The sequence below is a fragment of the Anomalospiza imberbis genome, unplaced genomic scaffold, assembly GCF_031753505.1.
Source record: "Anomalospiza imberbis isolate Cuckoo-Finch-1a 21T00152 unplaced genomic scaffold, ASM3175350v1 scaffold_43, whole genome shotgun sequence".
Classification (NCBI taxonomy): domain Eukaryota; kingdom Metazoa; phylum Chordata; class Aves; order Passeriformes; family Viduidae; genus Anomalospiza; species Anomalospiza imberbis.
Genome location: NW_027100039.1, coordinates 1040809 through 1068506, shown reverse-complemented (window position 1 = coordinate 1068506; position 27698 = coordinate 1040809). Strand labels below are relative to the sequence as shown.

The 27698-nt window shown below is 52.2% G+C and overlaps 5 protein-coding genes and 10 non-coding genes across 15 annotated transcripts in view; 11 read left to right on the top strand and 4 right to left on the bottom strand.

Moving 5' to 3' along the window:
- Window positions 1-22669, top strand: part of RACK1 (receptor for activated C kinase 1) — a 49923-nt gene extending 27254 nt beyond the window's left edge. The window contains exon 9 of the mRNA XM_068178426.1: window positions 22658-22669. The gene's annotated coding sequence lies outside the window, so the exon portion shown is untranslated. The remainder of the gene's footprint in view (window positions 1-22657) is intronic.
- Window positions 50-3133, top strand: LOC137466762 (E3 ubiquitin-protein ligase TRIM39-like). The gene is made up of 4 exons (XM_068178444.1): window positions 50-895; window positions 1047-1069; window positions 1493-1608; window positions 2231-3133. The coding sequence occupies exons 1-4, from the start codon at window positions 662-664 to the stop codon at window positions 2749-2751; spliced, it is 894 nt and encodes a 297-aa protein (XP_068034545.1). The 5' UTR covers window positions 50-661; the 3' UTR covers window positions 2752-3133.
- On the bottom strand, window positions 3560-8015 carry LOC137466760 (E3 ubiquitin-protein ligase TRIM7-like). The gene is made up of 7 exons (XM_068178442.1): window positions 7479-8015; window positions 7052-7147; window positions 6668-6898; window positions 6365-6387; window positions 6024-6139; window positions 4298-4327; window positions 3560-4118 (listed from the first exon to the last, which is right to left on the bottom strand). Exons 1-7 carry the CDS (start codon window positions 7911-7913, stop codon window positions 3589-3591), a joined length of 1461 nt encoding a protein of 486 aa, XP_068034543.1. The 5' UTR covers window positions 7914-8015; the 3' UTR covers window positions 3560-3588.
- LOC137466742 (E3 ubiquitin-protein ligase TRIM39-like) lies at window positions 9825-14394 on the top strand. Its single transcript, XM_068178425.1, has 6 exons — window positions 9825-10238; window positions 10465-10560; window positions 11099-11329; window positions 12102-12124; window positions 12789-12904; window positions 13880-14394. Exons 1-6 carry the CDS (start codon window positions 9825-9827, stop codon window positions 14392-14394), a joined length of 1395 nt encoding a protein of 464 aa, XP_068034526.1.
- On the top strand, window positions 14782-14853 carry TRNAE-CUC (transfer RNA glutamic acid (anticodon CUC)). The gene has a single exon. It is a non-coding gene; the product is annotated as a tRNA-Glu (tRNA).
- On the bottom strand, window positions 15640-15743 carry TRNAL-CAA (transfer RNA leucine (anticodon CAA)). Its single transcript has 2 exons — window positions 15706-15743; window positions 15640-15685 (listed from the first exon to the last, which is right to left on the bottom strand). It is a non-coding gene; the product is annotated as a tRNA-Leu (tRNA).
- TRNAK-CUU (transfer RNA lysine (anticodon CUU)) lies at window positions 16526-16598 on the bottom strand. The gene has a single exon. It is a non-coding gene; the product is annotated as a tRNA-Lys (tRNA).
- Window positions 16982-17054, top strand: TRNAV-CAC (transfer RNA valine (anticodon CAC)). The gene has a single exon. It is a non-coding gene; the product is annotated as a tRNA-Val (tRNA).
- TRNAE-UUC (transfer RNA glutamic acid (anticodon UUC)) lies at window positions 17524-17595 on the bottom strand. The gene has a single exon. It is a non-coding gene; the product is annotated as a tRNA-Glu (tRNA).
- On the top strand, window positions 18377-18449 carry TRNAV-CAC (transfer RNA valine (anticodon CAC)). The gene has a single exon. It is a non-coding gene; the product is annotated as a tRNA-Val (tRNA).
- Window positions 19257-19329, top strand: TRNAV-AAC (transfer RNA valine (anticodon AAC)). The gene has a single exon. It is a non-coding gene; the product is annotated as a tRNA-Val (tRNA).
- On the top strand, window positions 20661-20732 carry TRNAE-CUC (transfer RNA glutamic acid (anticodon CUC)). Its single transcript has one exon. It is a non-coding gene; the product is annotated as a tRNA-Glu (tRNA).
- On the top strand, window positions 21266-21338 carry TRNAK-CUU (transfer RNA lysine (anticodon CUU)). The gene has a single exon. It is a non-coding gene; the product is annotated as a tRNA-Lys (tRNA).
- Window positions 22670-24726: 2057 nt separating the features above from the next.
- Window positions 24727-24799, top strand: TRNAK-CUU (transfer RNA lysine (anticodon CUU)). Its single transcript has one exon. It is a non-coding gene; the product is annotated as a tRNA-Lys (tRNA).
- A 715-nt stretch (window positions 24800-25514) lies between these two features.
- LOC137466754 (ly6/PLAUR domain-containing protein 2-like) lies at window positions 25515-26802 on the top strand. The gene is made up of 3 exons (XM_068178436.1): window positions 25515-25565; window positions 25669-25788; window positions 26640-26802. The coding sequence occupies exons 1-3, from the start codon at window positions 25517-25519 to the stop codon at window positions 26792-26794; spliced, it is 324 nt and encodes a 107-aa protein (XP_068034537.1). The 5' UTR covers window positions 25515-25516; the 3' UTR covers window positions 26795-26802.
- The last annotated feature ends 896 nt before the right edge of the window (window positions 26803-27698 follow it).

The window sequence follows — 27698 nt, the reverse complement described above, 5'->3', positions numbered from 1 at the left end:
ATGGAGGTGAAAGGGCATCCTGGGCCCCAATTTGTGTCCCTCTGCCATCTCCCTCAAGGTTCTGGTTGTGCTTTTCCCTCCCCTTTTTCCTCGGATTTGCCCCATTTGTGGTCCCGCCAAGCCCTGGGAGCTCCTCGCCCTCCTGGGAACCTGGACATCCCACGTCTCCAGGGTTTTTTGGGGAGGTGGATGGCTTTGGTGCAAAAGGAGCGGGGTGGAGCAGCTCGAGGGATAAAATCCTGGAATTCTGATGAGGAAAAGCCGGGAGAGGTGTGTAGGGGGGAGACCTGACGCGCAGGCCCAGCCCAGCCGTGCCAGGGATTCACCCGGGACAGGGAAGGAGCAGCAGAGGAAGGATCCAGCCCCGTCAGAGGGATAAACCCAGCAGGGTCTGGATCCCTTGGGAAGGAATTCCAGCGGGGATCCGGCTTTCTGAGCCAGGAGAGGAGGACTCCGAGGAAGGACAGCTGCCCTGGAGGACCTGGTAGGTGCCAGCTGCTGACCTTCGGGGACATTTAGGGACACACCGACCTCGGGAGCATTCCTTTGGCAGGGAAGAGGCCGTTACCGCATGGATTTGGGCAGAATTTGACCCAATTTGGGCAGGGAGCTGCGGGGATTTGAGTCGGGGTTTGAATCCAGAGGTGTTCTCCCTTGGGAAATGCCTTTCCCTGAGTTCCTCGGGTTATTTCCCACCCCACTTTTCCTTAGTTTGTCATTTAAAAGCCCCGCTTGGATTTGGGGCTGCAGACTCCAGGGGGATCCTGAGCTCCTCTCGCTCCCACAGCTGGAAGACCTGAAAAATGAGCTGGAGAAGAGGCAGGCGAAAAAAACCCCAGAGATTTCCCACCAGGACACCCCGGCACAGGGGCAGGAGGAGAAGAACCAGCAGCTGGTGAGGGAATTCTCCTGTTCTGAGGGAAAATCAGAGGGAGGGGTCTGTAGAGTTGGGGGAAATGGAATTCAATCCCTGTGGGAGGGCTGGTGGTTCCCTATATGTCCGAATAATTCACGCTGAGCTGCCTTTCCTTTCTCTCTTCCCCCAGGAGGTGAAAAGCTCCATCAGCAGGTTTGTGGCCTCCCTGAAAATCTTTTCCATGAGTTTTCCCAAGAGGAAAGGAGGAGGGAACTCTGAACTCGGCTCCTTTGGGTCCTTGGCCGCTTTTGGGATGTGCTGATCCGCGGGGATTCGGTCTCAAAAATCTCAAAATAATTTGAAGTCTTGGCTCTTCGCTCCAGCCCAGTCCTCCTCAAAAATTCCTTTCTTCCTCATAAAAAATAAGATTTAGAAAAAAGAAAAGGAAATGAATCCAGCAGGGAAATTCGGCCTTTGATCTCCGGGGTTTCCAAGGGAAGGGGGGAAATTAAAACCCAACATTTTAGCAGCACCATTCCTCATTTCTGGTGGCTCTGGAAACCTCTCAGGTTGTTCTGAGAAATGTGAGGGGGGAGGTTGTTGGTTTTATTTATTTAATTTTTTTTTTAATTCCAGGTGTGGGAAAGTGACTTTCCAGCTGCCCCTGGATGCGGCTCCGGGGCCGGAAGAGCGAGTTTATCACTTCTCTTGGAGGAGCAGTGCCCTGAAGGAAACCCTGAGGAAGCTCCAAGGTACCCAGAAGGAGAACAAAAGTAGATTTAAGTCATCTTTTGGGAGTGCTGGAAGAGCTGAGCTGTCGTTCTCCAATCCCAGATATAAATTGGGAATAGAAACCTTGCAGGGAGAACCTGGAGATGGAGGAGAGGAAGCGAAAAGGGCTTTCCCTGGTATGGAGGAAAAAAAAAAAAAAAAAAAAAAGAGATAATTTGAAAATCAGGGTGACCCAAGGAGGTTTTTAATGAATTTTATTTATTTCAGCCCCACCAGCCGGGTCTTGTCCCGTGGCTGCTGCAGACTCTGCTCATGTTCCTCCCACGTCACCTCTTCCCTCTCTTTCCTCGGTGTTTATTTTTTCCGGATTTCTGTACCGCTTTTGCTGTGGTTTTTCCTCAGATTTCTTGGGGTGAAATCCAGCTTTTTCTGCTTCAGGGACAGCACTTCCCATAAAACCCTGGGGTGACTCTCGGGGTTGTCCTGCGCAGGGCTGAGAGGGGTGCTCGGTCAGCCCCGCGTGGCTCTCCCGGCTCGGCTATCCCGGGAATACCTCGGGCTGGGAGGGCTTTCCCCACCTTTGGGAGGTTCTCCAGACGCCGAGCGAGGCCTGGTCCTCACCCCCGCCTCTGTCCCCCGCAGCCAGCATCACCCTGGACCCCGACACGGCTCACCCCGACCTCGTGCTGTCCGAGGACGGGAAGAGCGTGTGGCGCGGAGCCGCACGCCGCGACCTCCCGGATGGCCCCGAGCGCTTTGACTACTGGCCCTTCGTGCTGGGCCACCAGGGCTTTGTGGCCGGGCGGCACTGCTGGGACGTGGACGTGGGGGACGGCGGCGACTGGGCCGTGGGGGTGGCCCGGGAATCGGTGCGGAGGAAGGGGCGGCTCAGCCTCGGCCCCCAGGGCGGCATCTGGGGGCTGGAGAAGTGGGGCGGGCAGATCCGGGCGCTGACCGCCCGCAAGGTGACCCTGGTGGCCCTGCGGTGGCTGCCCCGCAGGGTCAGCGTCCACCTGGACTGTGGCGGGGGGACCGTGGCGTTTTTCGACGCCGAGGACGGGGGGCTCCTCTTTGTCTTTTCCCGCGTGTCCTTCGCCGGGGAGAGGGTCCGGCCCTGGCTCTGGGTGGTGGGGGCCAGGTCCCAGCTCCGGCTGTGTCCCTGAGGGAAAAGTGTCCCCCTGCTTTTCACAGCCCCTGGGCCGGGTTTGTGCTTCCTTCTCTGCCGGGAGAAGAGAGAAACCTGGGGAAAATGAGGCAAAAGAGAGGGAAGAAGCTGTGGACGAGGGACTGTGGGGCAGAGAAATGGGAAACAGTGGGAAAAGGGGAGAAATCGGGATGGAAAGGCAAATTCGCCCAAGGCTTGCCTGACTGGCTGTACATAATCCCGTCTGAGCTGGTCACCTCCAATCCAAGGGCTCCAAATTACTTTTTTTTAGCCTTTTCCCCAACCTCCAATGTGTGGAGTTGCCGTTTTCTCTCTGAAAAAGGTCCCCGTGGTGACCAGGTCTGTGGGTTCTGTGATTTATATCGTTGATAATAAAAAAAGGTGTGATTTCCCCCTCGGTGTCCTTCCTGACTGCCGGCAATGGCACGTGGCTTCCAGGGAGAAGGGACAGGGGCAGTCCCTGGGCCACCTGCACGGAGCTTGTGGCTCTTCCAGGGTGCAAACACCCGGAATGGGGTTTAATGAAACAAAATTCCAGCTTGATCCCGACACCCAGGAGCAGCAAACACCAAACAGAGAAGAAGTTAAAACACGTAAATGTTGGGTTTTTACTTCATCCAAAGCCAGAGGAGAGGAGAGAAAAGGGATTGGGGTGGTGCAGGACGGGGTGGGGCAGACGTAGCTCTGTTTTCAGCCACCAGATTTGGCGGTGACAACTCGGGACAGCGACCCCGAGGGATGGTCAGCATCGCTGGGAGTGGAAAGGGACTTCAGCAGGCACTGGAAGTCCCTGGAAGAGCCGGGAATGGTGATAAACCTCGGGATTTGGGGAAGCTCAGGGGCACAGGGTGATCCGGGAGCCCTCGCCCCACACCAGGAACCAGGGGTGCACGCTCTGCCCCTTGAACGAGGCCGCTGGGAAGGCGAAGATCAGGCTCTTCTTATCAGCATCAAAAAAAGCCACCTGTCCCCTCTCGTAGTCCAGGGCCACCCGCACCCTGCTGGGCGCCCGGATGGCGAACAGCGGGATGCGCTCCAGGGAGGTGAGAGCCCAGAACTGGCCCTGGCAGAGCCCCATGGACCAGAGCTCCCACTCGGCGCTCCCGGGGGTCTCTCCCCCGCTCCCGGGGGTCTCCCTGGCCACCCCCAGGGCCCAGGACCCCGCGGGGGCCACCTGCACATCCCAGCAGCGTCTCCCGGCCGTGACGCCCTCGCGGCCCAGCACGGAGGGGTCGGTGCCGGGTCCGGGTCCGGGTCCGGATCCGTCCCCGGGAGGGTCCTGGGCGCTTTCCCAGCTGACGCTGCTCCCGTCGGGGGTCACGAGCAGCTGGGGGTGAGCCGTGCTGGGGTCCAGCGTCACCGTCACTGTGCCAGAGGGGATCCCATGCGCATCCTGCCTTCCCTCGTCCCGTCCCGTGCGGGATGATCCTCGCGGTGAGGATTCCCTGGCTCCCCCGCGGGGCTTTCCCCCTCATTTCCCATCGTTTGTTCGGCGCCTCCCACCAGCTGGTGGCCCAGCCCTCATCCCACATCCCAGGACTCACTTTTCTCCGGCAGCTCAAACACCAGGATGTCTGAAAAAAAAAGGGGAAAAGGGGACTTGGACTGATATAAAATGCAGGGGTAGGTGGGAACGGGAATGTGAGGAGGCTTCCCTGCCATGCTGAGAATGACGAACGGAACTGTGATTAAACAGGATTGCAACCAAAAACCAATTGCAATTAAAATAGTTGCATGTCGTGGTTTGACATGGAAGTGAATTTTTTTCAGGAAGCTGGGTCAAACCAATCAGTGGTCAGGTTTGGATATTGGCACCTGGAGTGACCACTGAAGGTATGGACACGCCTCTGAGAACACAGGGGGTTAAAAGCAAGAACTCCCTGGAGTTCGGTCTCTTTTTGGTTCCGGTCAGGGTGCTGTGCAGATCTCCCCTGCCCAGCCATGGGGCTGGGTGGGAGTGGGGAAGCCACGAGGCCTGGTCGAGGTAAACCGAGGGGTAGAAGGACTGGAACCGAGCCAGCTCCTGTGGACGGAAGGGTGGAGAGAAGCGGAGATACCCTTGTCGTCCCCCACAAGGAGGGAAGAGACAGAGAGTCCGACGGCACCTGTAACTTTGCCGGCGCGGAGGAGAAGGAGAAAGGCGGGGAAGACGCCCAGCCTTGGCCTTGGGAATCGGCTGCTGGGCAGAGATTCCAGCTGTCCAGGGAGTCTGAACTTTTAACCCTTTCCTGAGAAATGAAGGCTTTGTAAAATATTACTCCTCCTTGATTTGAAGTAGAAGAGAGACAGTCTGGGATCTGAGATGTTGGAAGAGGAAGTTTTTGGGTGGAAGGAGATGACGGAGTGGCTTGTGGCTGGACTTTTCTTGTTAGCCATAGACTGAACCAAATTCTCCTGACAGAGGCTGCACTTAGGGGGATGCGGTGGTGGGCTAAGAGACTTGGTTCAGTGACTACCAACAGAGGAATGGAGAGAAGAGAGGAAAGTTGAAGAGGGTGTGGAGAGGCCCTCAGTCTTCAGAGAAGAAGAAGGGAAGAGGAAGATCTCTGTTCTTGGACCCTCCGCCCCAGGGGAAAATGGGGGGGACTGTAGTCCCGCAATGAGAAACTGAACTGTTGTCTCTTTTGGTCCATGGCAAAGCATCCTTAAAGGAGCCCTATGAGCAGTCTGTCCATGCACGGTGGTGAGAGCACTGTGACATGGAAAGGAGAGTGTCACCATGGCAGATTTTCTCCGGGCGGTTGCCATGTGTGACATGGAAACACAAGGGTGGCAATTGTGTTTCCTGGGGGAGTCTGTGGCATAGGAGAGACTCCCGTCTCCCTTGAAAGATTGAGTATTTGAATATCTGAAGGGTAGCAACTTGATCAGGATCCTGGGTGGGGTCTCACTGTTGGGTTTGTTTGGAAATTAGGTGGGAGGAGGAGGAGCGTTTTGGAGGGTCTTCATCCGGGATTTAGTGTCTGTGTTTTATAGTAGTAGTAGTTAATAAAGTTTTTTCTCTTTGTTATTAAGCTTGGGCCTGCTCTGCTCTGTTCCTGATCACATCTCACAGCAATTATTTAGGAAGGTGCGTTTTCATGGGGGCACTGGCATTGCGCCAGTGTCAAACCATGACATTGCAATAAGATACAGCGTATGCTCTAAGTGAACAAATTTATGGTTGCACATATACATCGTAATTATGTAATAAACATATAATAAATACATCTTTTATGTATAATAAAATCAATGAAATTCATCGCTTTGTCCCCCAGCCTGTTCCAGTACCTTGGAAGCTCCTCAGTGTCTCCTCCAGGAGAATGTTTTCCTCCCTGAAGTTTTGAATTTTCTTTTCCAGCTCTGGAAGAGGCGACGGGGGCAGCTGGAGGTTTTCATTTCCGAGGCTGGAGAAGGATGGAAGGAAGAGCTTGAGGACCCACGGCGGAGGGAGCCCAAGGAATTCCCTGTGCACACCCACAGAGGAGCCTTTAGGGATGGGGTCAGACCCCTTCGTCAGGGATTTGGCCACAAAACCAAATACTTTGCTTTCTAAAGGAGGCCAAACACAGGATCCAACCCCCAATCCCAGCCCGGGGTGGGAGGAGGGGCTCAGGAAGCCCCGTCCGTACCTGCTCAAGGTGCCGTTGATGTCCTGGAAGGGAGAGAAGGGACATGGGACTCGGTGAATCACTCAGAATCATGGAAGCACTTACACTGGAAGAGATCTTCGAGGCCCATCGAGTCCAACCAGCGGGAAAACCGCTGAGGCACCGGATTGGGGTCTGGGGTGGGACGCGGCCCCACCACAGAATGGCTTGGGTTGAAGGGACCCCCAGAGACCACGTCGTTCCACCCCCTGCCGTGATCCCACGGCACTGGGCTGCTCCAAACCCCGCCGGACCCGGGGCCTCCGTCCTGCTGCCCCTCGTCACCTGCAGGAAGGTCCTGGCTGGCTGCCGGCACTTCTCCTCCAGCTCCTGGACGCGGGTGTCCAGCCGGGAGATCTCCTTCGTCAGGCTGGTCACGTTTTCCTCCTGCACCCTCCCGATGTCGCTCTCCAGGTCCCCCAGCCGAGCCAGGAGGTGACAGGAAAGCTCCTCCAGGGAGAGGCGCAGCCCCTGGAACTGGGACAGAATCCGCTGCCGCTCGGCTTCGGTCTTCTCCTGCGGGATGGGACACAAGGGGAGCGGAGCTGGGTGGGAAGGGGGAGTCAAAGCCCCTCCCTGGAGAGGGACCCCAGCTCCAGGGACGACGTCCCCCCTCTAAATCCATCAGGAGACACCCACTCCCCCACCCCTCTGCTCCAAAGCATTTACCAGACACTCCCAGTTTCTCCTCAGTTCAGCCTCCCGGAGCTCCAGGAGTTTATCTCTGCCGTCCTTCAGGGTTTGCAGCCGATCCTGGATTTGTTCCTGAGGGAACGAAAAATAAAGACCCCGTTTCTCTGGAGATTGGGACAGCTTCAAAACCACACTCTGGGCAGGGGGCTGGAGTGCGGGCAACTCCGTTTCTCCTCCAGGTCCAGGAAAACAACCCCGCTCTTACTGTCCGCGTTCCTGCCGATTTAGGGATTGGCAGGGAGAAGGATGAAGACCCCGATCCCTCCAGGCTCGGAGGAGAACAGAGAGAGCAGAAGCACCGGAGCGTGTCCTGTCCCCTTAAACGGGCTGGGGGCAAACCCGGGGGGACTTTTCTACCGCGGCGGAGCTGGCCCAGCTCCTGGATGGAAACCCCTCCCTTCACCTTGTATTCCCGGACAGCCTCCGGCACCGGGAGCACGGTGTGGGCGCGGTGCGCGCGGGACTCGCGGCAGATCGCGCACAGCAGAGCTCCGTCCTCCTTGCAGAAAACCTCCAGGGGCTCCTGGTGCCTCCGGCATCCTTCCTCCTCCTCCTCCTCCTCCTCGTCCCCGACCCCCAGGGCTTCCCCGCGGCTCAGCCGCCGGGCGATCTCCAGCACCCGCGCCAGCTCCCGGCTCGGGCGGAGGCTCCGCTCCGGGGCCGTCTCCCGGCACCGCGGGCACGCGAACCCCGCCGTGGGCCACTCCCAGCAGCGCTCGATGCACGAGCGGCAGAAGTGGTGGCCGCAGTGGATGGACACGGGGTCCCGGAAATATTCCAGGCAGATGGGGCAGGAGGCTTCGCCCGGGAGCGCGTCCCGAGCGCTCGGCGCGTCCATGGGGCCCCGGGGGTGCGGGAGCCGCCGCTTTCATTTTCTCCCCGCACCGGGGAAGGCGGTGCCTTCCTGGACCCCCCCCTCCCTCCACCGCAGGCGGAGGGACGCGGAGCCCGGGGGGGCTGAGGATGGAGGGGCGGGCAGTGGCCAAAATCCTCCCGACTGGGCCCCGCGCGTGGTGCCAAACCCCTGGTCCGGTGTGGAATTCCTGGGATCCGCAGCCCGGTGAGGAGCGAGGCTTGGGAAGGGGGGCCCCGAGGGTGAGACCTCGTGGAAAGGGGGTGGGAATGGGAGCCCGCTCCCACCTCGTGCACGGCAAATTGGGACCAATCCCCCAATCTCGGCTGATCGCCAAGGGATTTCCCCGGGCTCCGATGGATGCGACCCCCGGGGGTCGCAGCTCCGAGGAAAAAAGGCTGGAGCCTCCCGCCCTTGTCCTTGGATTGTTTTTAAATTTAAATCCGGATTTTAAGAAGTTTTTTTTGAGGTATTTTTTCACCCGGAACGGTGAGAAAAGGAAGGAGGCTGCTCCCAGCCCTGGCTCTACCTGCGCCTTGAAGCAATTGATTCAAATCCTGCAGAAAACCTTGGATTACTGATTTTCTTTCCCTCCGGCACTGAACAAATCTCTCCTTGCCTGTTAAACCCGAGCCTCCAGCTCCCTCTTGAGCCCACGGCCGGCGAGAATTCACAGTGATTACACATGGATAATCAAGGAGGGAAATCGCTTGGAAAGGGGGTCTTAATGCATCCCAACTTTTCGCACGTCTCACCCCCCGAAAAATCAAACTTAGCCCCAGATTAACCAAAAAAAAAAAAAAAAAAAAAAAAGAAAAAAGAAAAAAAAAAGTGGTTTGAGCACGAAGCCGCCCACCAGGTTTCAGTCTGAATGTTCCGAGCACCGGAAAACCCGGAACCCCAAAAAGCTCCTGCTCAGAATTTACAGCGGATGAGTTTTTGACCGATTTCCTCAAAAAAAAAAAGAAAAAAAAAAAAAAAAAAGGAAAAAAAAAAATCACTTCGGTACCGGCGCCCGATGTCAGCGAGTGCCGGTGGCTTCTGCACATGAAGGGCTTCGGAATTCACGCTGGTGGTCCTGGGCGGGCTCTTGGAAAAAAAGGAAAGTTAAAAATAGGAAGGTCTGTGGTCAGCGGCTCAGCCCCGACCCGTGAGAGAAACGATTTCCTGTGTAAAAGGAGAAGTGAAAGGAGCAGTAAAAGTATTTTTGAATAAAGGTACTTGTAGCTGCACGTACGGGTGGGGGTGCTGGAGTCGGGAATTTAGGAATGCTGAATAATCGGGAGGGGGAATGAGCAGCAAAGGATGAGGCAAGAATTACTCCAAGCTCTGTCCCCACGGCCGTGCCCTTCAATTAATAAACTAGGAGTGAATCAGTAAGTTAAATACGCGTATAAATGGAATGTATCAATTAATAAATCTAAAATAAATAAATTGAAAGCAGTGAAACGAGGCTGGTGCCTGGTTCAGACCTCAAGGGGAGGCTTGGGGCAGCCTCTCACTTTCCCTGGGTGTTTTTCTGGGGGGAGAAGGGAGTGGAAGAGGAGGTGGATTTCAACCAAGCCCGTAAATGATGAAGGAAGTTTAATTTCCCTTTAATTTCCATTTAATCTCCTTCCAACCCGCTGCGAACCGGATGGGAATGGGGATTCTCTGTCCCTCTCCAGCTCGGCTGCGGCTGCAGTCCGGCGTCAAGCCCGGTGCCAAGCCCGGTACTAACCCCGGTGCCAAACAACCCAGCGCCACACGCGGCGCCGAGCCCGCTTCATCTCAGCAGAGAAGCTGCTCCGCTCTCGCTTTCTGCTCGGGGCCGAGGCACCTGCAGGAAGCGGAGCAGCCGCGGCGCCAGCCCGGCCTCGGGGGAAGCGAAACCGGCCCGGCCCCGGCGGCGCGGCCATGGCCGAGCGCGGCCCCGCCGGGAGCCTCCGCGCCGAAGCCTCCTGCTCGCTGTGCCTCGGCCTCTTCCAGGACCCCGTGTCCATCCACTGCGGCCACAACTTCTGCCGCTCGTGCATCGAGCGCTGCTGGGAGAGCTCCCGGGAGAGCTTCCCGTGCCCGCGCTGCCGGGAGACGGCTCCGGAGCGGAGCCTGAGACCCAACCCGGAGCTGGCCAAGATCATCCGGATCGCGCAGCGCCTCAGCCTGAGGGGGCGAGCCGGGCCAGGGGAGAGGCTCTGCCAGAGGCACGGCGAGGCTCTGAAGCTCTTCTGCGAGGAGGACCAGACCCCCGTGTGCCGCGTGTGCCGCGAGTCACAGGACCACCGGCTCCACGCTGCCGTCCCCATCGAGGAAGCAGCGCAGGAGCACAAGGTGGGAGGTGTCCGGGTGTCCCTGAGGATGAGGGAGGAGGAGAAGGAGGAGGGAGGAGGAGGGGGAGGCCAGGTGAGCGTTGTTTTCCTTGCAAAGGTCTGGATTTCCGCGACTTCCACCTGTTCCCTGCGTCCCGTTGGGTGACAGCCACCCCCACACCCCGCCGCCCCGGTCCCATCGCCGGATGGAGGGAAAGGCACCGACCCGGTGTTTCCCCTCCGCTCAGGAGAAATTCCAGGCTCACGTGCAGATCCTCAAGGACAGGAGAGAAAAGATGCTGGGGCTGAAAGCGGCAGAGGAAGGAAAAAGCTTGGACTTGCTCGTGAGTGACCCTTCCCTTGTCCCTCCGGCCGTGGTGGTGGGTGTGGAGGCACACCTGGGCTACCCGCGCCTGTCACCGCCCTCACGGGTGAACAATTTTTCCCCGTGAATTTTTTTTGTATCCAACCTAAACCTGGATTTTACCAGGTAATTTTGGATCTTTGCCTCCCTCCATGTGCTCACAAGAGGGGCACATTCCCAGATTCCCCCTACTAATAGACAGAAAACAGGAATATTTTTTGCTTTGTTTTCCCTCTCCCTGATCTCTATCACTGACTAATCTGTTTATGGGTTTATTTTGCATCTTCCCTTGTCCAAAGGTCTGGAGTCTTTTGGGTACAAAGTTTACGGACCATGGGAAAATGCTTTACCAGCAATCCCCACCTAGAAATGGCCAAAAAAAAAAATTCTCTTGATTCTCCCCAGGCTTTGCAAGAACCCTGGAATTTCTGGTGGTGACAAACCCCCACTTCGATCCACCCTGCTGGAATTCCCTCCCCCAGCCCCGCCCCAGCCCCTCACGCCCGTTCCCGTTGCAGGAGCAGGTGGACGCAGAGCGGCAGAAGGTCCGGTCCCAGGTCAAGGAGCTGCACCAGCTCCTGGAGGAGCAGGAGAGGCTCCTCCTGGGCCGGCTGGACGAGCTGGACCGGGAGATTGCACAGAGGCAGGAGGAGAACATCAGCAGGCTCTCGGAGCAGATCTCCTCCGTGGGCCAGCAGATCCAGGAGCTGGAGGACAAGTGCCAGCAGCCACCCTGGGAGCTCCTGCAGGTGAGACCTCAGAGCCCTCAGAAAACCCTCGGCCACCTGTGGTGCCACCAGGCCACCAACCAAAACAATCCCAAACAGAATCCCAGGATCATGGTTTGGGTAGGAAGGGGCCTCACAGAGCACCCAGACCACAGCAGGGACACTTTCCACTGGGCTATGTTTCTCCAATCCCTGTCCAACCTGGAAATATAAAAAAAACTCCTTTTAAAGCCCATTTTTTCCACCTGAATTATTCCCTTCGATGCCCACAGAGTCATCCCAGCTGTCCGCTGGAATGTCGTGGATCACCCCCAGGGCCTGGCTCACCCTGAACTGGGATTCACCTGCCCAGCTGAACACGCCCAGCAATGGTCTGGTTCCCTTGTCCACAGCGGGAAACCACCGATGCTCCCCGGGTCTGGAGGTTGCCACCAAAGTCACCATCCGAGCCCGCCTCCGGCTCGATAATTAAATAATCAAATACCAAAAAATTCAAACGTTCAAATGTCTAAATAGTCAAAAATCCAAACATTTAAACACCCAAGCATTCAGTCAGTCATATATTCAAATAAGCAGAGACGTTCATTAGCAGCCGCCACGCTCATCCTGGGAGGGGGGATGATGCTGATAACCCAAGCGCTCATTAAGGCTGCCGTGACCTCACCTGAATTCCCACAGATCCAGAATCCCTCATTTAGGCCCGGCAGCGCCCCAGGGTCACCCCACAGCCCTCCCTGGTTATTCACCCCAGGCTGGCTCCACTCTGATCTGTCTCTCTGTCTCTCCCCTGCAGGACAGCAGAGACATCCTGAGCAGGTTTGTGGTTCCTCGCCTGCATTCCTGCCGCGTTCTTGTTTGTCCCCGTGGCTGGCGGACTCCAAAACCCCAACAATCCGTGACCTGTGTGGCACGGACATGCGGGACACAGCTAGGACACCACAAAAGCCCAGTTAGGATGCTGGAGACCAGGGTCAGGTACTGGGGGGGTGAAGGTACCTCCAGCTCTGTTGCAGCTGCTCTCTGATCCATGAGAACCTCCCTGCTCCTGCAGGGATGAGCTTTTCCCTCTCAGCCTGCCAAAAACAGAGAGCCAGCAGCTAAGAGGGTTAAATTCTACGGGAATCCTCCACCCTTTAACAGACCTGCTTATGTCCCCTTTGGACTGGGGGGTTGGAAGGAGGAAAGTGGACAAGAAAAGTCACTTTTATTCCCTGATTTCCACTGGCAGAAAATCTTCACCATCCAGAGGCTCCTCGGCCATGGCTGGGCCAGCAAATGCTCTCCAGGAGCTCCTTGATGAGGGGCAGATCCCAAAAACTTCCTGTGAATGCCAAAACCAGAGAGAAATGGAATTATAAAATTGTGGAAGCTTGGGGTGGTTTGGGTTGGAAAGGGCCTTTCAAGACTTCCCAAGGCCCAGCTGCCTCTCCAGTCCCACCGTTCTGTATTTCTGTGGAGAAAATCTTCTCCTGCTTTCCAGGCTGGAGAAGCAGAGTGCCCTGGAGGCGGTGGAGGTTTCACCAGAGCTGGCAGAAGAACCCACAGGACAGCCCGAGAAAAATGTCACCCTCAAGGAGATGCTGAAGAAGTTCCAAGGTACAGGGGAGCCGGGGAAGGGGTCTGGCGCTGTGCCAGTGTCACCTCGGGAAATCACCCCTCAAAGGTGAAAATCCCAGATATTTCCACATGGCAACTTCAGAAAGGAAAGCCATGGGACACCCCCACAACGACCAACATCACCCCCACACTCCAGAGCCTCATTTTCACTCCAAGCCAAATTCCCTTTGCCGGCTTTTCCGCTCTCCCAATCCCATACGTGGGTCACCAAACCATCCCTGGAGCCTTGCAGACCGGGCGAGGTGGGACAAACCCAACCCCAAAGGTCCAAACCCAACCCCAAAGCTCCAAACCCAACCCCAAAGCTCTCAACCCAACCCCAAAGGTCCAAACCCAACCCCAAATCTCCAAACCCAACCCCAAAGGTCCAAACCCAACCCTAAAGGTCCAAACCCAATCCCAAATCTCCAAACCCAACCCCAAAGCTCTCAACCCAACCCCAAAGGTCCAAACCCAACCCCAAAGCTCTCAACCCAACCCCAAAGGTCCAAACCCAACCCCAAAGGTCCAAACCCAACCCCAAAGGTCCAAACCCAACCCCAAAGGTCCAAACCCAACCCCAAAGCTCTCAACCCAACCCCAAAGCTCCAAACCCAACCCCAAAGGTCCAAACCCAACCCCAAAGCTCCAAACCCAACCCCAAAGGTCCAAACCCAACCCCAAAGCTCCAAACCCAACCCCAAAGGTCCAAACCCAACCCCAAAGGTCCAAACCCATCCCCAAAGCTCTCAACCCAACCCCAAAGGTCCAAACCCAACCCCAAAGGTCCAAACCCAACCCCAAAGCTCCAAACCCAACCCCAAAGCTCTCAACCCAACCCCATAGGTCCAAACCCAACCTCAAAGCTCCAAACCCAACCCCAAAGGTCCAAACCCAACCCCAAAACTCCAAACCCAACCCCAAAGCTCTCGAGAGGCCGGACCCACGCGTGACAGCCGTCCCCTCGCTCCGCAGTCAGCCTGACGCTGGATCCGGACACGGCCCATCCCCGGCTCGCCCTGTCCGAGGATGGGAAGGGCGTCCGGTGGGAAGACAGCCGGAGGGCCGTCCCCGACCACCCCAAGCGCTTCGACTCCTCGCGCTGCGTCCTGGGCCGGGAGGGATTCGGCTCTGGCCGCCACTACTGGGAGGTGCAGGTGGGCGACGGAGCCGCCTGGGCCGTCGGCGTGGCCAAGGAATCCGTGCGCAGGAAAGGCCGGATCAGCGTCAAGCCCGAGGTGGGGATCTGGGCCGTGGGGCAGTGCGGGAGCCAGTGCCAGGCTCTCACATCCCCCACCATCCCCATCTCCCTGCCTGAAGCCCCCGAGGTGGTCGGGGTCTACCTGGACTACGAGGCCGGGCGAGTGGCGTTCTTCGATTCCCGGAGGGAGACCCCGATGTTCGCGTACCCTCCGACGTCCTTCGGTGGCGAGCGGGTGCTGCCCCTGCTGTGCCTGGGCAGGGGGTGTCAGTTCAGGCTGTCCCCCTGACCCCCCACCCTGCGGTGGGTCCCTCAGGTGATGGGGGGTTTCGGGTGGAAAATTCCCCTTTCTCCAAGGTGGAAAATTCCCCTTTCTCCAATCGTTTCTGCAAGGGGAAGCCGCAAGTTGGTCGAGAGAAATGCTGGTTGGAGGGTTGGGAGGGATTTTTACCGTTTGGAGGGAAGGAAAACAAGGGGAGAAAACACGCAGAGAACCTTTTTTCCAGCGAATTCGACCCAAAAAAAAAATCCCTCAAAAAAAAAAAAAAAAAAAAAAAAAAAAAAAAAAAAACCAAAACCAAAAAAAAAACACAAAAAAAAAAAAAAAAAAAAGAAAAAAGAAAAAAAACCCTTTGTTTTGGGTCGTGATTCGAGAGATAGGGGAGCAACTCGTGGATCCCTGGTGGTCTAGTGGTTACGATTCGGCGCTCTCACCGCCGCGGCCCGGGTTCGATTCCCGGTCAGGGAATCCCCTCTTTATTTTGCTCAAACCAATTTTTTTTCCCGGAAAATCTATTCATATTTAACCCCCCCAAAACACCCCTTTTCTCCTCTTTTTGTGCCTCTCCCTTCCCGCCAGACGTGCCCTTCCGCCTGCCCCAGCGCCTTCTGTTGCGGAGCAATAAATAAACGAATAAATAAATAAATAAGCAATAATGTAATGCTAATGACTTTTTTTTTTCTTTTTTTAATTCCGATTACGTTTATATGAAAGGCGTTTGCCGGCTGAAATCGCTGCAGCTGAATACTGAAATTAAATAATGGCGATTGTTGAGGGGTTAGTTGTTAGGGATGCGTTAGGATTATTTACAGGGAGGAATCATTTCAGAAGGGAGCAAGATTTTCAAAGAGAACAGCAACATGGAAAAGGGGAAAAAAAATCTGAAAAATTTGAAATTTGAACAATCATTTGATAAACGGAACAATAATTTGAAAAAAGGGGGTGAACGCTTTAAAAAAGAGGAATAATAACTGGAAAAGGAATTGTAATTTTAGAGAGGGAAAGACAATTTTTAGAAAGAGATCGATGCTTTGAAGATGAGAATAATGATTTTAAAAGGAAGTAACAATTTCAAAACGGAAACAATAATTTACGAAGGAACAATAATTTGAAGATGAGAGTAATGATTTTTTTTTTTAAAAACTAACCATTTCAAAACGGAAATAATAATTCACGAAGGAACAATAATTTGAAAAAGGGAAAGGCCAGGAGGAGAAAAAAAAAATTATTTTTAATTTCTCCAAAAGACAGAGCTGTCAGGAGTGGGATTTGAACCCACGCCTCCATGAGGAGACCAGAATTCCCGAGGGAAGGTAAATCCTTGAGTCTGGCGCCTTAGACCACTCGGCCATCCTGACGGCAAGAATTTTTTGGGCAAAATACAGCAAATCAAGGATGTAAAATTCAGGATTTGTTGCTTTTTTTTTTTTTTTTGGGGGGGGCGTTTGGTTTTGGTTTTTTTAAAAATTTTTTTTTCTTTGTGGGTGCTTTAAAAATACTAATATGGGGTAATTATTAAAAAGAATCATAATGGTTGTTAAAAGTAAAAAGAAAGAATAATTTTAAAAGAAATAGGGGTTGAGGGGAGAAGGATTTCAAAGTGGAATAATGATTTCTGAAAGGAATAATCATTCTCACGGAATAAAACCAGGAAAACCCGACATAATAATAATAACAATAACAATAACAATGATAATAATGATAATAATGATAATAATAATAATAATAATAATAATAATTTTAAAGGGAAAGATGATGACAACTAACACGATTATTATTATTATTTTTTAATAGGAACAATAATTTACAAAGCAAAAAAGGATTTAGAAAAGGAACAATAATTTCCAAAAAGGAGGAATGACTTTAAGAAGAATGAAATAACAAAACCCGGAATGATAACTTAAAAAGGTGCAATTAAAAAAAAAATAAAAGTAGGGAATGATAAGGTGAGAATAATAATTTTAAAATAAGAATAATTTAGAAATTATAATAATTGGAGAATTACAATAAAAAAAGAATGAATAGGATGATAATTTTAAAATAAGAATAATTTAGAAATTAAAATAATTGAAAAATTACAATAAATAAAGAAGGAATAAGATAAAAAATAGGTAATAAGAGGAGGAAAAAAAAGGACAAACGCCCAACGTGGGGCTCGAACCCACGACCCTGAGATTAAGAGTCTCATGCTCTACCGACTGAGCTAGCCGGGCTCCTATTAGCCCGTGGCCACCAAATTAATATTTGAGCTAGGAACAATGGAAAAAACTTTCCACTTTTTTTCCCCGGGATCCTTCAGCAGCCAGATCCTTTTTTGGGGTGGGAAAGGCTGGGGGGGGAAAAAAAAAATTAAAAAAAAAAACCCCCAAACTTCTCCCTCCCGGCAATTTGGCACTCGTTGCCAATTCGGCCTCTGCGATGGAAACCCGTCCTTCAACACTTCTCCGCTCGGAGGAATCCTGGAGGGCTCTGCGGGGGGTGGAGGTGCATGGAAATCCGCGGGATTTTGTAGGGAAAACGCTTTTTTTTGGGTTGATTTTGGTTTTTTTTTTTTTCAATTTTGGGGGTGGCAGGGGCAGACCGAGGAGTGCGGCGGGTTTCTGTAGTGTAGTGGTTATCACGTTCGCCTCACACGCGAAAGGTCCCCGGTTCGAAACCGGGCAGAAACACCCCCTCTGGATAATCATTTTATTTAATACATAAACAATTTTTTAAAAATTTATATATTCATTAGTTTTATTTATTTATTTACTTATTTATTTACTTATTTATTTACTTATTTATTTACTTATTTAGTCAATGAACAAACAAACACATTTGCTTTACTTAATAAATAAAACACCACCCTTCCCCCCCACCACATATTTATTTCAATTAATTATTTTCGTCTCTCAACAATCCCTCCAAATTCCTTCACGGCGATGCTGGCGAAAAAAAGAAAAAGGAAAAAAAAAAAATACATCCAGCAGTTAATTCTCCTGAAAGCGTGGGAGCACGCCGGCCGCAGGAACAAATCAAGTGCCTCAACATTCCACGGATTCGGAGTCGCCGCTCCTCTTGGAAAGGTCCAAAATTCACCTGAATTCGGTTGGAATTCAGGAATTTACTTTGTTTTTTAGGGAAAATGTTGCGTTTTTATTCCCTGACCGGGAATCGAACCCGGGCCGCGGCGGTGAAAGCGCCGAATCCTGACCACTAGACCACCAGGGAGCTGTTTTTCACCCAAATTTTACCATTCCTGGCGACTTTTTACATCCAACAAAAAGCCCCAGATGTGTTCTTCCCATCGGCCTCAGGATACCGCTTCGCCCCTGGCGTGGAAAGAATCAAAAAATTGGAGAAATCATGGAGAACTCAAAGTTAATTTAAAAATCCCACCCCCAAATAATAATTCAGGATAATAAGCGAATCGATCAAAAAGCAGGAAAGCAATAAAAAATGATGAAATATATGAAATAAAAATAGCAAAATTAATTTAAGCAATAAGATTTCTCTTAAAATTGTCCTCGCCGGTGGTCGAGTGGTGAGGATCCGTCGCTTTCACCGCCGTGGCCCGGATTCCCGATCAGGAAAAAAATTCTAAAAACGACTGAATTCTTAAAAAATAATAATTTTTAACCTCGGGGTGCCCCAATGTCCCCCCTGTCCGCTGACCCCAATGTCGCCTGTCCGTGATTTCACGCGAATCCGACAAAACCCACCGATTTTGGGGCTGTTTCGTGGGGGTTTTGTGGTGTTTTCCCGTGATTCTTTCCTTTTTTTTACCTCCTTCACCGCATCCTCCCAAACGCAGCTGGGATTAAAAGGGATAAAGGAATCAAAAAGCGTAAGGGAGTGAAAGAAAAGCGGTAAGGGAACGAGTCAAAAGCGATGAAGGAATCCAAAACGGGTTTTGGGTTTTCTCCCAGAGTTTAGAGGGATCCGGGAGCGGCCACAGAGGGAATTTGGGTGCAGATATTCCAGAAAAGGTGCAAATAATTTCACTCGCAGTGTTTCTGTAGTGTAGTGGTTATCACGTTCGCCTCACACGCGAAAGGTCCCCGGTTCGAAACCGGGCAGAAACAGCAGTTTTGTTTATTTTTTGTGGGGTTCTTCCCCCCTTTTCACGCCTCATGGGACTGGGGTCGTCCTGTGGGGCGCTGAGACAATTCCAGGTGGTTTAGCTCGGGTGCGGCCAAGTGGAGAGCAAAGTTGGGCCTTGAAGGAGAAGCGGCCACTTGTGTGTTTTGTGGGGTGTGAAATCATTTTAATCAGGGAATTCCTTCTCTGTTGAGGCAAACGGGGGCGGTTTTTGGGGGGCTCTTGGTCGTGGACAGGCTCGGGAGGGAGGCCCGGGTGGGCTTTGGGCAAAATCCCGTCCAAGCGAGGAAGGGGGAAAAAAAGGCCAAGGGATGCCGACAACATTGACAGAAGAAGGGAAAATAAACCTTTTTTTTGTTAATTCCAACGAAGACAGCAGTTCTGTTTATTTTTTGTGGGGTTCTTCCCCCCCTTTTCACACCTCATGGGACTGGGGTCGTCCTGTGGGGCGCTGAGACAATTCCAGGTGGTTTAGCTCGGGTGCGGCCAAGTGGAGAGCAAAGCTGGGCCTTGAAGGAGAAGCGGCCACTTGTGTGTTTTGTGGGGTGTGAAATCATTTTAATCAGGGAATTCCTTCTCTGTTGAGGCAAACGGGGGCGGTTTTTGGGGGGCTCTTGGTCGTGGGCAGGCTTGGGAGGGAGGCCCGGGTGGGTTTTGGGCAACATCCCGTCCAAGAGAGGAAGGGGGAAAAAAAGGCCAAGGGATGCAGACAGCACTGGTAGAAAAACAGAAAAATAAACCTTTTTTTTTTAATTCCCACGAAATTTATTTCCTGAGGTACAGTTCCCCACGTTTCTGTAGTGTAGTGGTTATCACGTTCGCCTAACACGCGAAAGGTCCCTGGTTCGAAACCAGGCAGAAACACCTCGATTTTGGGGGAATAAATTCTCTTTTCCACCTGCTCACGAGCTGGGTTTAATTTCGGGGTGATTTTAGGTGGGGGGAGCTCTGAGCTGCCGGGGCGGGGTGGCAGCTTTGCTCCCCGCTCCCTTTACATGCATCATTTCTTGCGTCTGCTCCCCAGAGGGGAAATTATTAAAGAAATCGAATCGTCGAAGGCGCGCGGGTTGGCGTAATTCCCATTTCCACCCCGCCGCTCCATCAAGCCCCATCTCTGTCCATCCCCGGCCAAGACGGAGAGGAGGAGAGGAAGGAGTGGAGAAAACCTTTGCAGTGCTCAAATCCAGCCATTTCTGGGGTGTTGCACCCACAGGGGTGATCCTGACGTGCTGGAAAACCAAGCAACGACTCCCCTCCCTTCCCTCAAAATATTTTGGGATTCGTTCAAGCCCAGGGCAAGCTCCGGAAAAAAAAAAATAAATAAAAAGAAAAAAAGAAAGAAAAAAAGCAAAAAAAAAAAAAAAAAAGGTATTGTGTGGAGGGGGAGAGGAGGAGGCGTTGCAGTCACGCGTTCCTGCTCCGGGATGGAGTTGTTTGTTCTTGGGACGTGACCTGGAATAGCAGCCAAGAGCCCACGTTCAATACGCTCCTGCTGGCCCTTGTTTTGTAAGAGCTCTTGGCTCCCTGCTTCCCATTATTCCAGAAATTCGGGCGTTGAGAGTGCCTTTTCCCTGCCGGAATGAATCCCCCTCATCCTCCTCCGCTTTTGCTCCCATTGCTCTGGCAGATCCAGGCTGATATCGCTTTATCCGGAGTGCTGTGTGCTCGGGTTTGAAGGGGAAAATCGGGGGGGGGGGGAGAGAAAAAAAAATCAGGAAAATGATCCAAAATCCTCGTGAAAGCCAAGGGCTGGGCTGATCCCTTCCCAGCAGCACCTCCCGGATTTGTGGAGCTGCTGGAATGGCCATAATCTGCTTTTCCCCCGGATTCTGCGGTGTTTTCCCCCTGTGTGGAAAGCCTGGAGATGAGCCCAGCCTCTGGAAAACTGGGAAAACTGCCCCGTTCTGGTGTAGTTCGGGACAGGGCGTCCCGGATGGGGGTAAAAAGGACTTTTTTGGGGGTCATTTCTGCGCTCCCGGGTGCCTGAGGAGCCGCTGAGGAGGAGCCAGCGCGGGGGGTGAGCCAGGGATGGGTTGGGGTGGGTGAAATCGGGAGAATTTTACCGCTTGGAGGGTAAGAAAACGTGCAGGGAGCCTTTTTTTCCAGGGAATTTAACCCCAAAAAAATAAATAAAAATTTAAAATAAAAAATCTCTTATTGGATCCTAGCTTGGGAGCTAAAGTATTTTCTGCGAGTCCCTGGTGGTCTAGTGGTTAGGATTCGGCGCTCTCACCGCCGCGGCCCGGGTTCGATTCCCGGTCAGGGAAAAGATGTATTTTTATCCAAAAAAAAAAAAAACCCTTTTCCTCTTTCCAAAACCTTCCCAGGATTTAACATCTCCTGACCCCCAAAATGTCCCTCTCCTCCTGTTTTTGCACCTCTCCCTTCCCGCCAGACGTCCCCTTCCACCTGCCCCAGATCCATCTTTTACTGAGCAATATATAGGGGAAAAAAATTTGAAAAAGGGAAATAAATTGAAAAAGGGAGCAAAGGCTTGTAAAAGCGAACAGTCATTCGGAAGAGGGGATGATAATTTGAATTTAAAGGGATGGATAACTTTTGAAAAGAGAAATAATAATTGAAGAAGGAATAATTTTAGAAAGGGGGAGGGGGGAAAGTTTTTAAAAGGGATCAACGCTTTGGTTTTTACGAGTAAAAAGAAAAAGAATTAAGAAGTTTTGGCTTCAGCAGAAGCAGCAGCACTAGGGGTCGCGTCCTCTGCCCAGATTCCCGAAAATTCCCGCATTTTTTGGTTTGGATTTGGGGTTTGGGGAGCTGCTGCCGGCACAAAGCCCAGAGAGCCCGGCTAGCTCAGTCGGTAGAGCATGAGACTCTTAATCTCAGGGTCGTGGGTTCGAGCCCCACGTTGGGCGCCTCGTGGTTTTCTTTTTCCCATTTGATGTCCCCAAAAATGATCTTTTTCACCCCTTATTTATTATAACTTTTGAGGCCGTTATTCCTCTCCTTAACTATTTTCAATTTTTCATTCTTATTTATTTATTTTTAAATCCTTTCTACTCTTGTTATTTTCATTCCTTATATAATAAGCGATTTTTAAACGATCACTCCAGTCTGTGCTATTTTTATTCCTCTAAAAATCATCGTCCCGTCTTGAAACTATATTTCCTTTTTGATATTCCTATTGCCTTTTAAATTATTATCCCTTTATTTTTTTTTTTTCATCATCATCATTATTCCTTTCAGAGTTGTTATGCCGGGTTTTCCTGTTTTTATTCCGTGAGAATGATTGCTCCTTTCAGAAATCATTATTCCATTCTGAAATTCTTTCCCCCTCGGCAACCATTCCTTTAAAAAATTATTATTCCTTTTTACTCTTAATAACCATTTTTATCCTATTTTTTTTTAACCCTTAGTTTTTTTATTTTATTTTAATTTTTATTTTTATTTTTATTTTTTATTATTTATTCTTTTTATTTTTTATTTTTTAACCCTTAGGGTTTTTTTAATATTTATTTTTATTTATTTTTATTTTTTTATTTTTTAACCCTTAGTTTTTTTATTTTATTTTTTTATTTTTTATTTTTTAACCCTTAGTTTTTTTATTTTATTTAATTTTTTAATTTTTTTTTATTATTTTTTTATTTTTTAACCCTTAGTTATTTTTTTTTATTTTATTTTTTATTTTTGAACCCTTAGTAACAGTTCAAAAGCCCCCGTCAAGCAACAGACAAAAAAAAAAACCACCAATCAAACCGAGATAAACCCAAAAACTTGGAAATGAGGGTTTGTGCCTTAAAAACCAGGGGCTGTGCCCTAAACCCGAGGGGATTTGCGGTAAAAAAATGGGGGTTGTGCCCGAGAAGGGGGGGTTGGGACTCAGAAATGAGGATTTCAGCCCCAAAAAGCAGCGCTTGGACCGAGCCCAGGCATTTCACGCTCGGGAAGGCGCCGCGCAGCTGCGCAAACACCGCGATGGAAACCCTTGGAAACCACCCGGAGCAGGGAGGCGGGGCAATTAACCACGTGCTAATTAGCCCTGTGGTTAATTAAGGCCGAGAAGCCCCCAGGGCGCTCCGGGTCCGGTTTCCAGCCCCTTTGCCCAAATCCGGGTGGGTTCTCTCGGGGGCCGTTCCCGTTTTGGGACGCGGGGACAAGGGGACTCCGGTGCCCGCGCGTCCCGCGCGTTTGTGCAGCTGCTCCCGGGGCGTCTCCCGGGGGACCGGGGTCGTTCCGGCCCCGAGGGCAGCGCGGGGACAAACGGAGTCCCGAGGAGCGGACAGCTGGGTAAGGGACCCGCGCGTACCGCGTGTTTGTCCAGCTGCTCCCGGGGCGTCTCCCGGGGGACCGGGGTCGTTCCGGCCCCGTGGGGAGCGCGGGGACAAACGGAGCCGGGAGGAGCGGAGAGCTGGGTAAGGGACCCGCGCGTCCCGCGTGTTTGTCCAGCTGCTCCCGGGGCGTCTCCCGGGGGACCGGGGTCGTTCCGGCCCCGTGGGGAGCGCGGGGACAAACGGAGTCCCGAGGAGCGGAGAGCTGGGTAAGGGACCCGCGCGTCCCGCGTGTTTGTCCAGCTGCTCCCGGGGCGTTGTTCCCGTGGGACGGCGTCTCCAGGGAGACCGGGGTGGTTCCGGCCCCGAGGGGAGCGCGGGGATAAAGGGAGCGCGGGGACAAACGGAGCCGGGAGGAGCGGAGAGCTGGGTAAGGGACCCGCGCGTCCCGCGTGTTTGTCCAGCTGCTCCCGGGGCGTCGTTCCCGGGGGAGCCGGGGTCGTTCCGACCCCGAGGGGAGCGCGGGGACAAACGGAGCCGGGAGGAGCGGAGAGCTGGGTAAGGGACCCGCGCGTCCCGCGTGTTTGTCCAGCTGCTCCCGGGGCGTTGCTCCCGTGGGACGGCGTCTCCCGGGAGACCGGGGTCGTTCCGGCCCCGAGGGCAGCGCGGGGATAAAGGGAGCGCGGGGACAAACGGAGCCGGTAGGAGCGGGCAGCTGGGTAAGGGACCCGCGCGTCCCGCGTGTTTGTCCAGCTGCTCCCGGGGCGTCGTTCCCGGGGGACCGGGGTCGTTCCGGCCCCGAGGGCAGCGCGGGGATAAAGGGAGCGCGGGGACAAACGGAGCCGGGAGGAGCGGAGAGCTGGGTAAGGGACCCACGCATCCCGCGTGTTTGTGCAGCTGCTCCCGGGGCGTTGTTCCCGTGGGACGGCGTCTCCCGGGGGACCGGGATCGTTCCGGCCCCGAGGGCAGCGCGGGGATAAAGGGAGCGCGGGGACAAACGGAGCCGGTAGGAGCGGGCAGCTGGGTAAGGGACCCGCGCGTCCCGCGTGTTTGTGCAGCTGCTCCCGGGGCGTCGTTCCCGGGGGACCGGGGTCGTTCCGGCCCCGAGGGGAGCGCGGGGACAAACGGAGCCGGTAGGAGAGGACAGCTGGGTAAGGGACCCACGCCGGGGTGTTCACGGGTGAGGTTTTTTTGGGGTTGGGCTTGCGCGCTCCGTGTCTGCCGGCGTCATCCCAGCGTGGCTTGAAGCTTCCAGAGGAGCGGGGATTGTGTTGGCGAGTTTTATTGAATTATGATTAAGTTTAAATTAGATAAAAATGGGATTTAAATTAAATTAAATTTAAATTTAAAATGAAAATTGAATTAAAATTAAAATGAAAATTGAATTTAAATTAAAATGAAAATTGAGTTAAAATTAAAATTAAAATTAAAATTAAAATTAAAATTAAATTAAAATTAAATTAAAATGAAATTTGAGTTAAAATTAAAATTAAATTTAAATTTAAATTTAAATTTAAATTAAATTAAAATGAAATTTGAGTTTAAATTAAAATTAAAATTAAATTTAAATTTAAATTTAAATTTAATTTAAATTTAATTTAAATTTAAATTAAAATTAACCATTTTATTAAACCCCGTTTTAAATATATAAAATATGTTATATCTATATATATGTTTTCATATGCTTTGACGTATCTAATATATATTTAATCATGTATAAATAATACTACATAAATAATGAACAAATGTATGATATGATCTCTATGTATAAATCCATAAATCCACCATCCACTAGAATAACTAAATGAACAGATAAAATACATAGCACATAAGAATACATCACATTACAAAGTACACATAGATATTTATTATCCCCATATCCTTTCATATTCTATACTTTTATATTTCTTGCGCTTAATTTTATCTCTTATAAAAGAGAGGCCGGTTTAATTTTTAGATAATTCAGCGCTTTACGAAAACCGAGTGGAATTTATTTCCAGCAAAAAAAAGAGGGAAAATTCCAAATTTCCCAGGGGCCCGGCTAGCTCAGTCGGTAGAGCATGAGACTCTTAATCTCAGGGTCGTGGGTTCGAGCCCCACGTTGGGCGGTTTGCAGATGTTTTGCCCCTTTCTTCACTGAAATCTGATTTTTTTTCCCTTTTTTTACCCCTTTCTTCACTGAAATCTGATCTTTTTTTCCCTTTTTTACCCCGTTCTTCACTGAAATCTAATTTTTTCCCCTTTTTTTACCCCTTTGTTCACTGAAATCTAATTTTTTCCCCTTTGTTTACCCCTTTCTTCACTGAAATCTGATTTTTTTTCCCTTTTTTACCCCTTTCTTCACTCAAATCTGATCATTTTTCCCCCTTTTTTTACCCCTTTCTTCACTGAAATATACTTTTTTTTTCCCCCTATTTTTTTTTTACCCAAATCCACCTGGTTTGGGTTCAGTTGCAGGCGCTGTGTCTCAGCGCCTTTGTCGATAAAGTGCCTTTTCCCCCTCCTTAAATCATTTTATTCCCCTGGGACCCTCCTGCCCTGGAACTACAACCACGAAAACCTCCAGAATTCCCCACACTTCCTTTTTTATTAATTAATAACTCATAAGGCGAACCAAGCTTTTCTCTGCTCGTTTTGCCCCAAAAGGCACAAAACAAAAGAAGAAGAACCCCCAATGCTGTGGGTTTTTGTTTTTTTTTCCCATCCTATCCCGGGGCCGAGCACAGGGAACTCATCCCAGAGATGAATTCCTGGAATTCTCATTCCAGGGAGCTCCGGGCCGGGCTGGGAAGAGGATGGAAGCCAGGACCTGCCCTTGCCCCACGATGAAGCTGCTCCTGCTGGGGCTGAGCCTCGTCCTGTGCGTCGGCGTCGGTGAGCGGCGAATAAATCGGGTTTAAAAACCTCGCCGGTGGGCCGAGGCGGGATTCTCCCCGGTTCTTCCCGAAATTCATCCCACTTTTCTCCTCTGCTGCAGCTGAGGCCCTTCGATGCCACGTCTGCAAGTACAAGATCCCCTTGATCGGCTGCTTGCGGGGCGCCAACGTGACGGCCTGCGAGCGCCGGGAGAAGTGTGCCCTCATCCAAACCAGCCTGGGTGCGTCAGCCGGGGCTCTCCTTGGCTTTCCCCACCCTCTCCTTTCCTTCACGGAGCTTCTCCCCCTCCCTGGGAAACCAAATTGCTCCTGTGGATGAGTGGGGATGCGGGGACGAAGCGGCGGGGAAAGGGCGGGTGGGAGGGGTCGAGTTCATCCTCTCCACGGAGGTTGCCCCAAAAAGAGTTTCAAAAAGTCGTTTTTAAGCCAAGGGGAGACTCTCCCTTCCAAAGAAGCCGGGGAGCAGGCTTCTCTCTCCATCTCCAGGACTCCACTGTCCCTGCAGTGTTGGCCCCGCAGCACCATCCCTCTGCCCCTGGAGTCTCGGAGGTGGGGCTGATTTGGGTGCACTGGGTTCCAGGGTGCCCCCCTGACCCTTTTCCCTTGGCTCTGCTCCCTCTGGGGTTTCTGGCTGCAGGGATGATCCGTGTTGGATGAGGAGAACTGGCAGATTTGCTCCAGAGGGATTTGTCGGGGGGCTACCACTGCTTTTCAAGGGCTGGCTGTGGAATAAATCACATTAATCATGCCATAAATGCAATCCCTGTGTCTTTCCCACTCTCCACTCCTGCCATTCCCAACCCCACCCAAACAATCAATGCAATCTGATTTGTTTTTCCAGAGGAAATTTTGACATTTCTGTTGATTGAGGCATCCTGAGTTTTTTACTGCTCCTGGATTTTGGCATCTCAGAGGTGCTGAGATGTGGGTGTCTCTGTGGGTGCATCTCCTGATCTTCTTTTTCTCTTCCTTAAACCAAGCTGTGACTTGATTTGGGGGGATATATTTCAGAGCTTGGATTCTCCTCAAAGCCCAAAATCTGATTTTCACGGTGTTCTCCTCTCCCCTGCAGGTAAGGTGACCCTTTATTACCAGCAAGGCTGCACCTCCACCCTCAACTGCGGCCGGGAGCGGGCGTCCGACGCCGAGTCCCGCCTGACCTCCCGCTATTCCTGCTGCGAGACCGACCTCTGCAACGAGGAGTGGGGCGACGAGCCCACGGACTGACCCGCGGTGGGGGCAGGACCGGGATCCTGACGCGATCCTGGCGCTCCTCGAGCAAACCCCGAATGCTCATCACTCGCAGCTGGGGCCGGCAGGCCCCGCGGGGCTCCTGCTGTGCACCCTGATTTAGTCTCAGCTCTAAAATAAACCTTCAGGCTTGGCACTGGCGGCTGGATCTGGCTCGTGTCCTTGCTTCCCTGCCTCAGGCAGCCGCTCCTCTTTCCAGCTCTCCAGACTCAGCATTCCTGGTGGTCTGGGAGCGGCTGGTGGCCCCCGAACACGATCCTGACACCCAAACCCCAAGGACGAGCCAAGGAGCTTCCTCCTGGCAGCATCCTGGGTTTTATTTCTTTTCCCTCCAGCGCAGGGCTGGGAAGTTGTGGCTGGGGATTTTGGGAGAGGAGCATCAGGGAGCTGCTGGAAAGCCAGGGGAAATAAAGGGCGTGTCTATCCGGGAGACATTAATTAATCTGTGTATTTATAGGCAATAGGTATTTGCCGGACAGGGACCCACATTGCCTTTTCCTTTTATTTTCCCCCTCCTCCTGTGGGTTGGGTGTCCCAAGCTCTTCTTACCTGATCAACGCACCTGTGGCAAGTGGGAGATGCCCCACAGGAGACGTTCCTGCCCTTTCCCCCGAAATATGAGCAGCGAGATGAATAATTTTTTGACCCTTTGGGAAGAGGCATGAAAAAGCTTTGCTCCTTCCCCAGCCCCGCTGAGCCTCTGGAAGGAGGGATGAGGTTCCTGGAAAGGGTTAAAGGGCTGCCCAGACCCCAGGGAGAAGGTCCGGGCTTGGGGACAGGTGGAGGGAGGTGCTGGAAACGCGATCCCGGCGCTGGGCAGGGAAAAGAACTTTGGCACGGAGGAGAGGAGCAGAGCCGGAGCGCCCGGGAAGAAAGAGGA

Excerpts from the sequence above, each read along its gene's own strand:
- LOC137466762 (XM_068178444.1), top strand. The coding sequence starts at position 662 with ATGCCTTTCCCTGAGTTCCTCGGGTTATTTCCCACCCCACTTTTCCTT. Across the intron at positions 1,070-1,492 it reads GTGAAAAGCTCCATCAGCAG|GTGTGGGAAAGTGACTTTCC; the intron begins GTTTGTGGCCTC and ends TTTTAATTCCAG. Across the intron at positions 1,609-2,230 it reads AACCCTGAGGAAGCTCCAAG|CCAGCATCACCCTGGACCCC; the intron begins GTACCCAGAAGG and ends TGTCCCCCGCAG.
- LOC137466760 (XM_068178442.1), bottom strand. The coding sequence starts at position 7,913 with ATGGACGCGCCGAGCGCTCGGGACGCGCTCCCGGGCGAAGCCTCCTGC. Across the intron at positions 6,388-6,667 it reads CAGCCAGGACCTTCCTGCAG|GACATCAACGGCACCTTGAG; the intron begins GTGACGAGGGGC and ends TCTCCCTTCCAG. Across the intron at positions 4,119-4,297 it reads GTTTGAGCTGCCGGAGAAAA|TGACGGTGACGCTGGACCCC; the intron begins GTGAGTCCTGGG and ends CCTCTGGCACAG.
- LOC137466742 (XM_068178425.1), top strand. The coding sequence starts at position 9,825 with ATGGCCGAGCGCGGCCCCGCCGGGAGCCTCCGCGCCGAAGCCTCCTGC. Across the intron at positions 11,330-12,101 it reads CACCCTGGGAGCTCCTGCAG|GACAGCAGAGACATCCTGAG; the intron begins GTGAGACCTCAG and ends TCTCCCCTGCAG. Across the intron at positions 12,125-12,788 it reads AGCAGAGACATCCTGAGCAG|GCTGGAGAAGCAGAGTGCCC; the intron begins GTTTGTGGTTCC and ends CCTGCTTTCCAG.
- LOC137466754 (XM_068178436.1), top strand. The coding sequence starts at position 25,517 with ATGAAGCTGCTCCTGCTGGGGCTGAGCCTCGTCCTGTGCGTCGGCGTC. Across the intron at positions 25,566-25,668 it reads CGTCCTGTGCGTCGGCGTCG|CTGAGGCCCTTCGATGCCAC; the intron begins GTGAGCGGCGAA and ends CCTCTGCTGCAG. Across the intron at positions 25,789-26,639 it reads CCTCATCCAAACCAGCCTGG|GTAAGGTGACCCTTTATTAC; the intron begins GTGCGTCAGCCG and ends TCTCCCCTGCAG.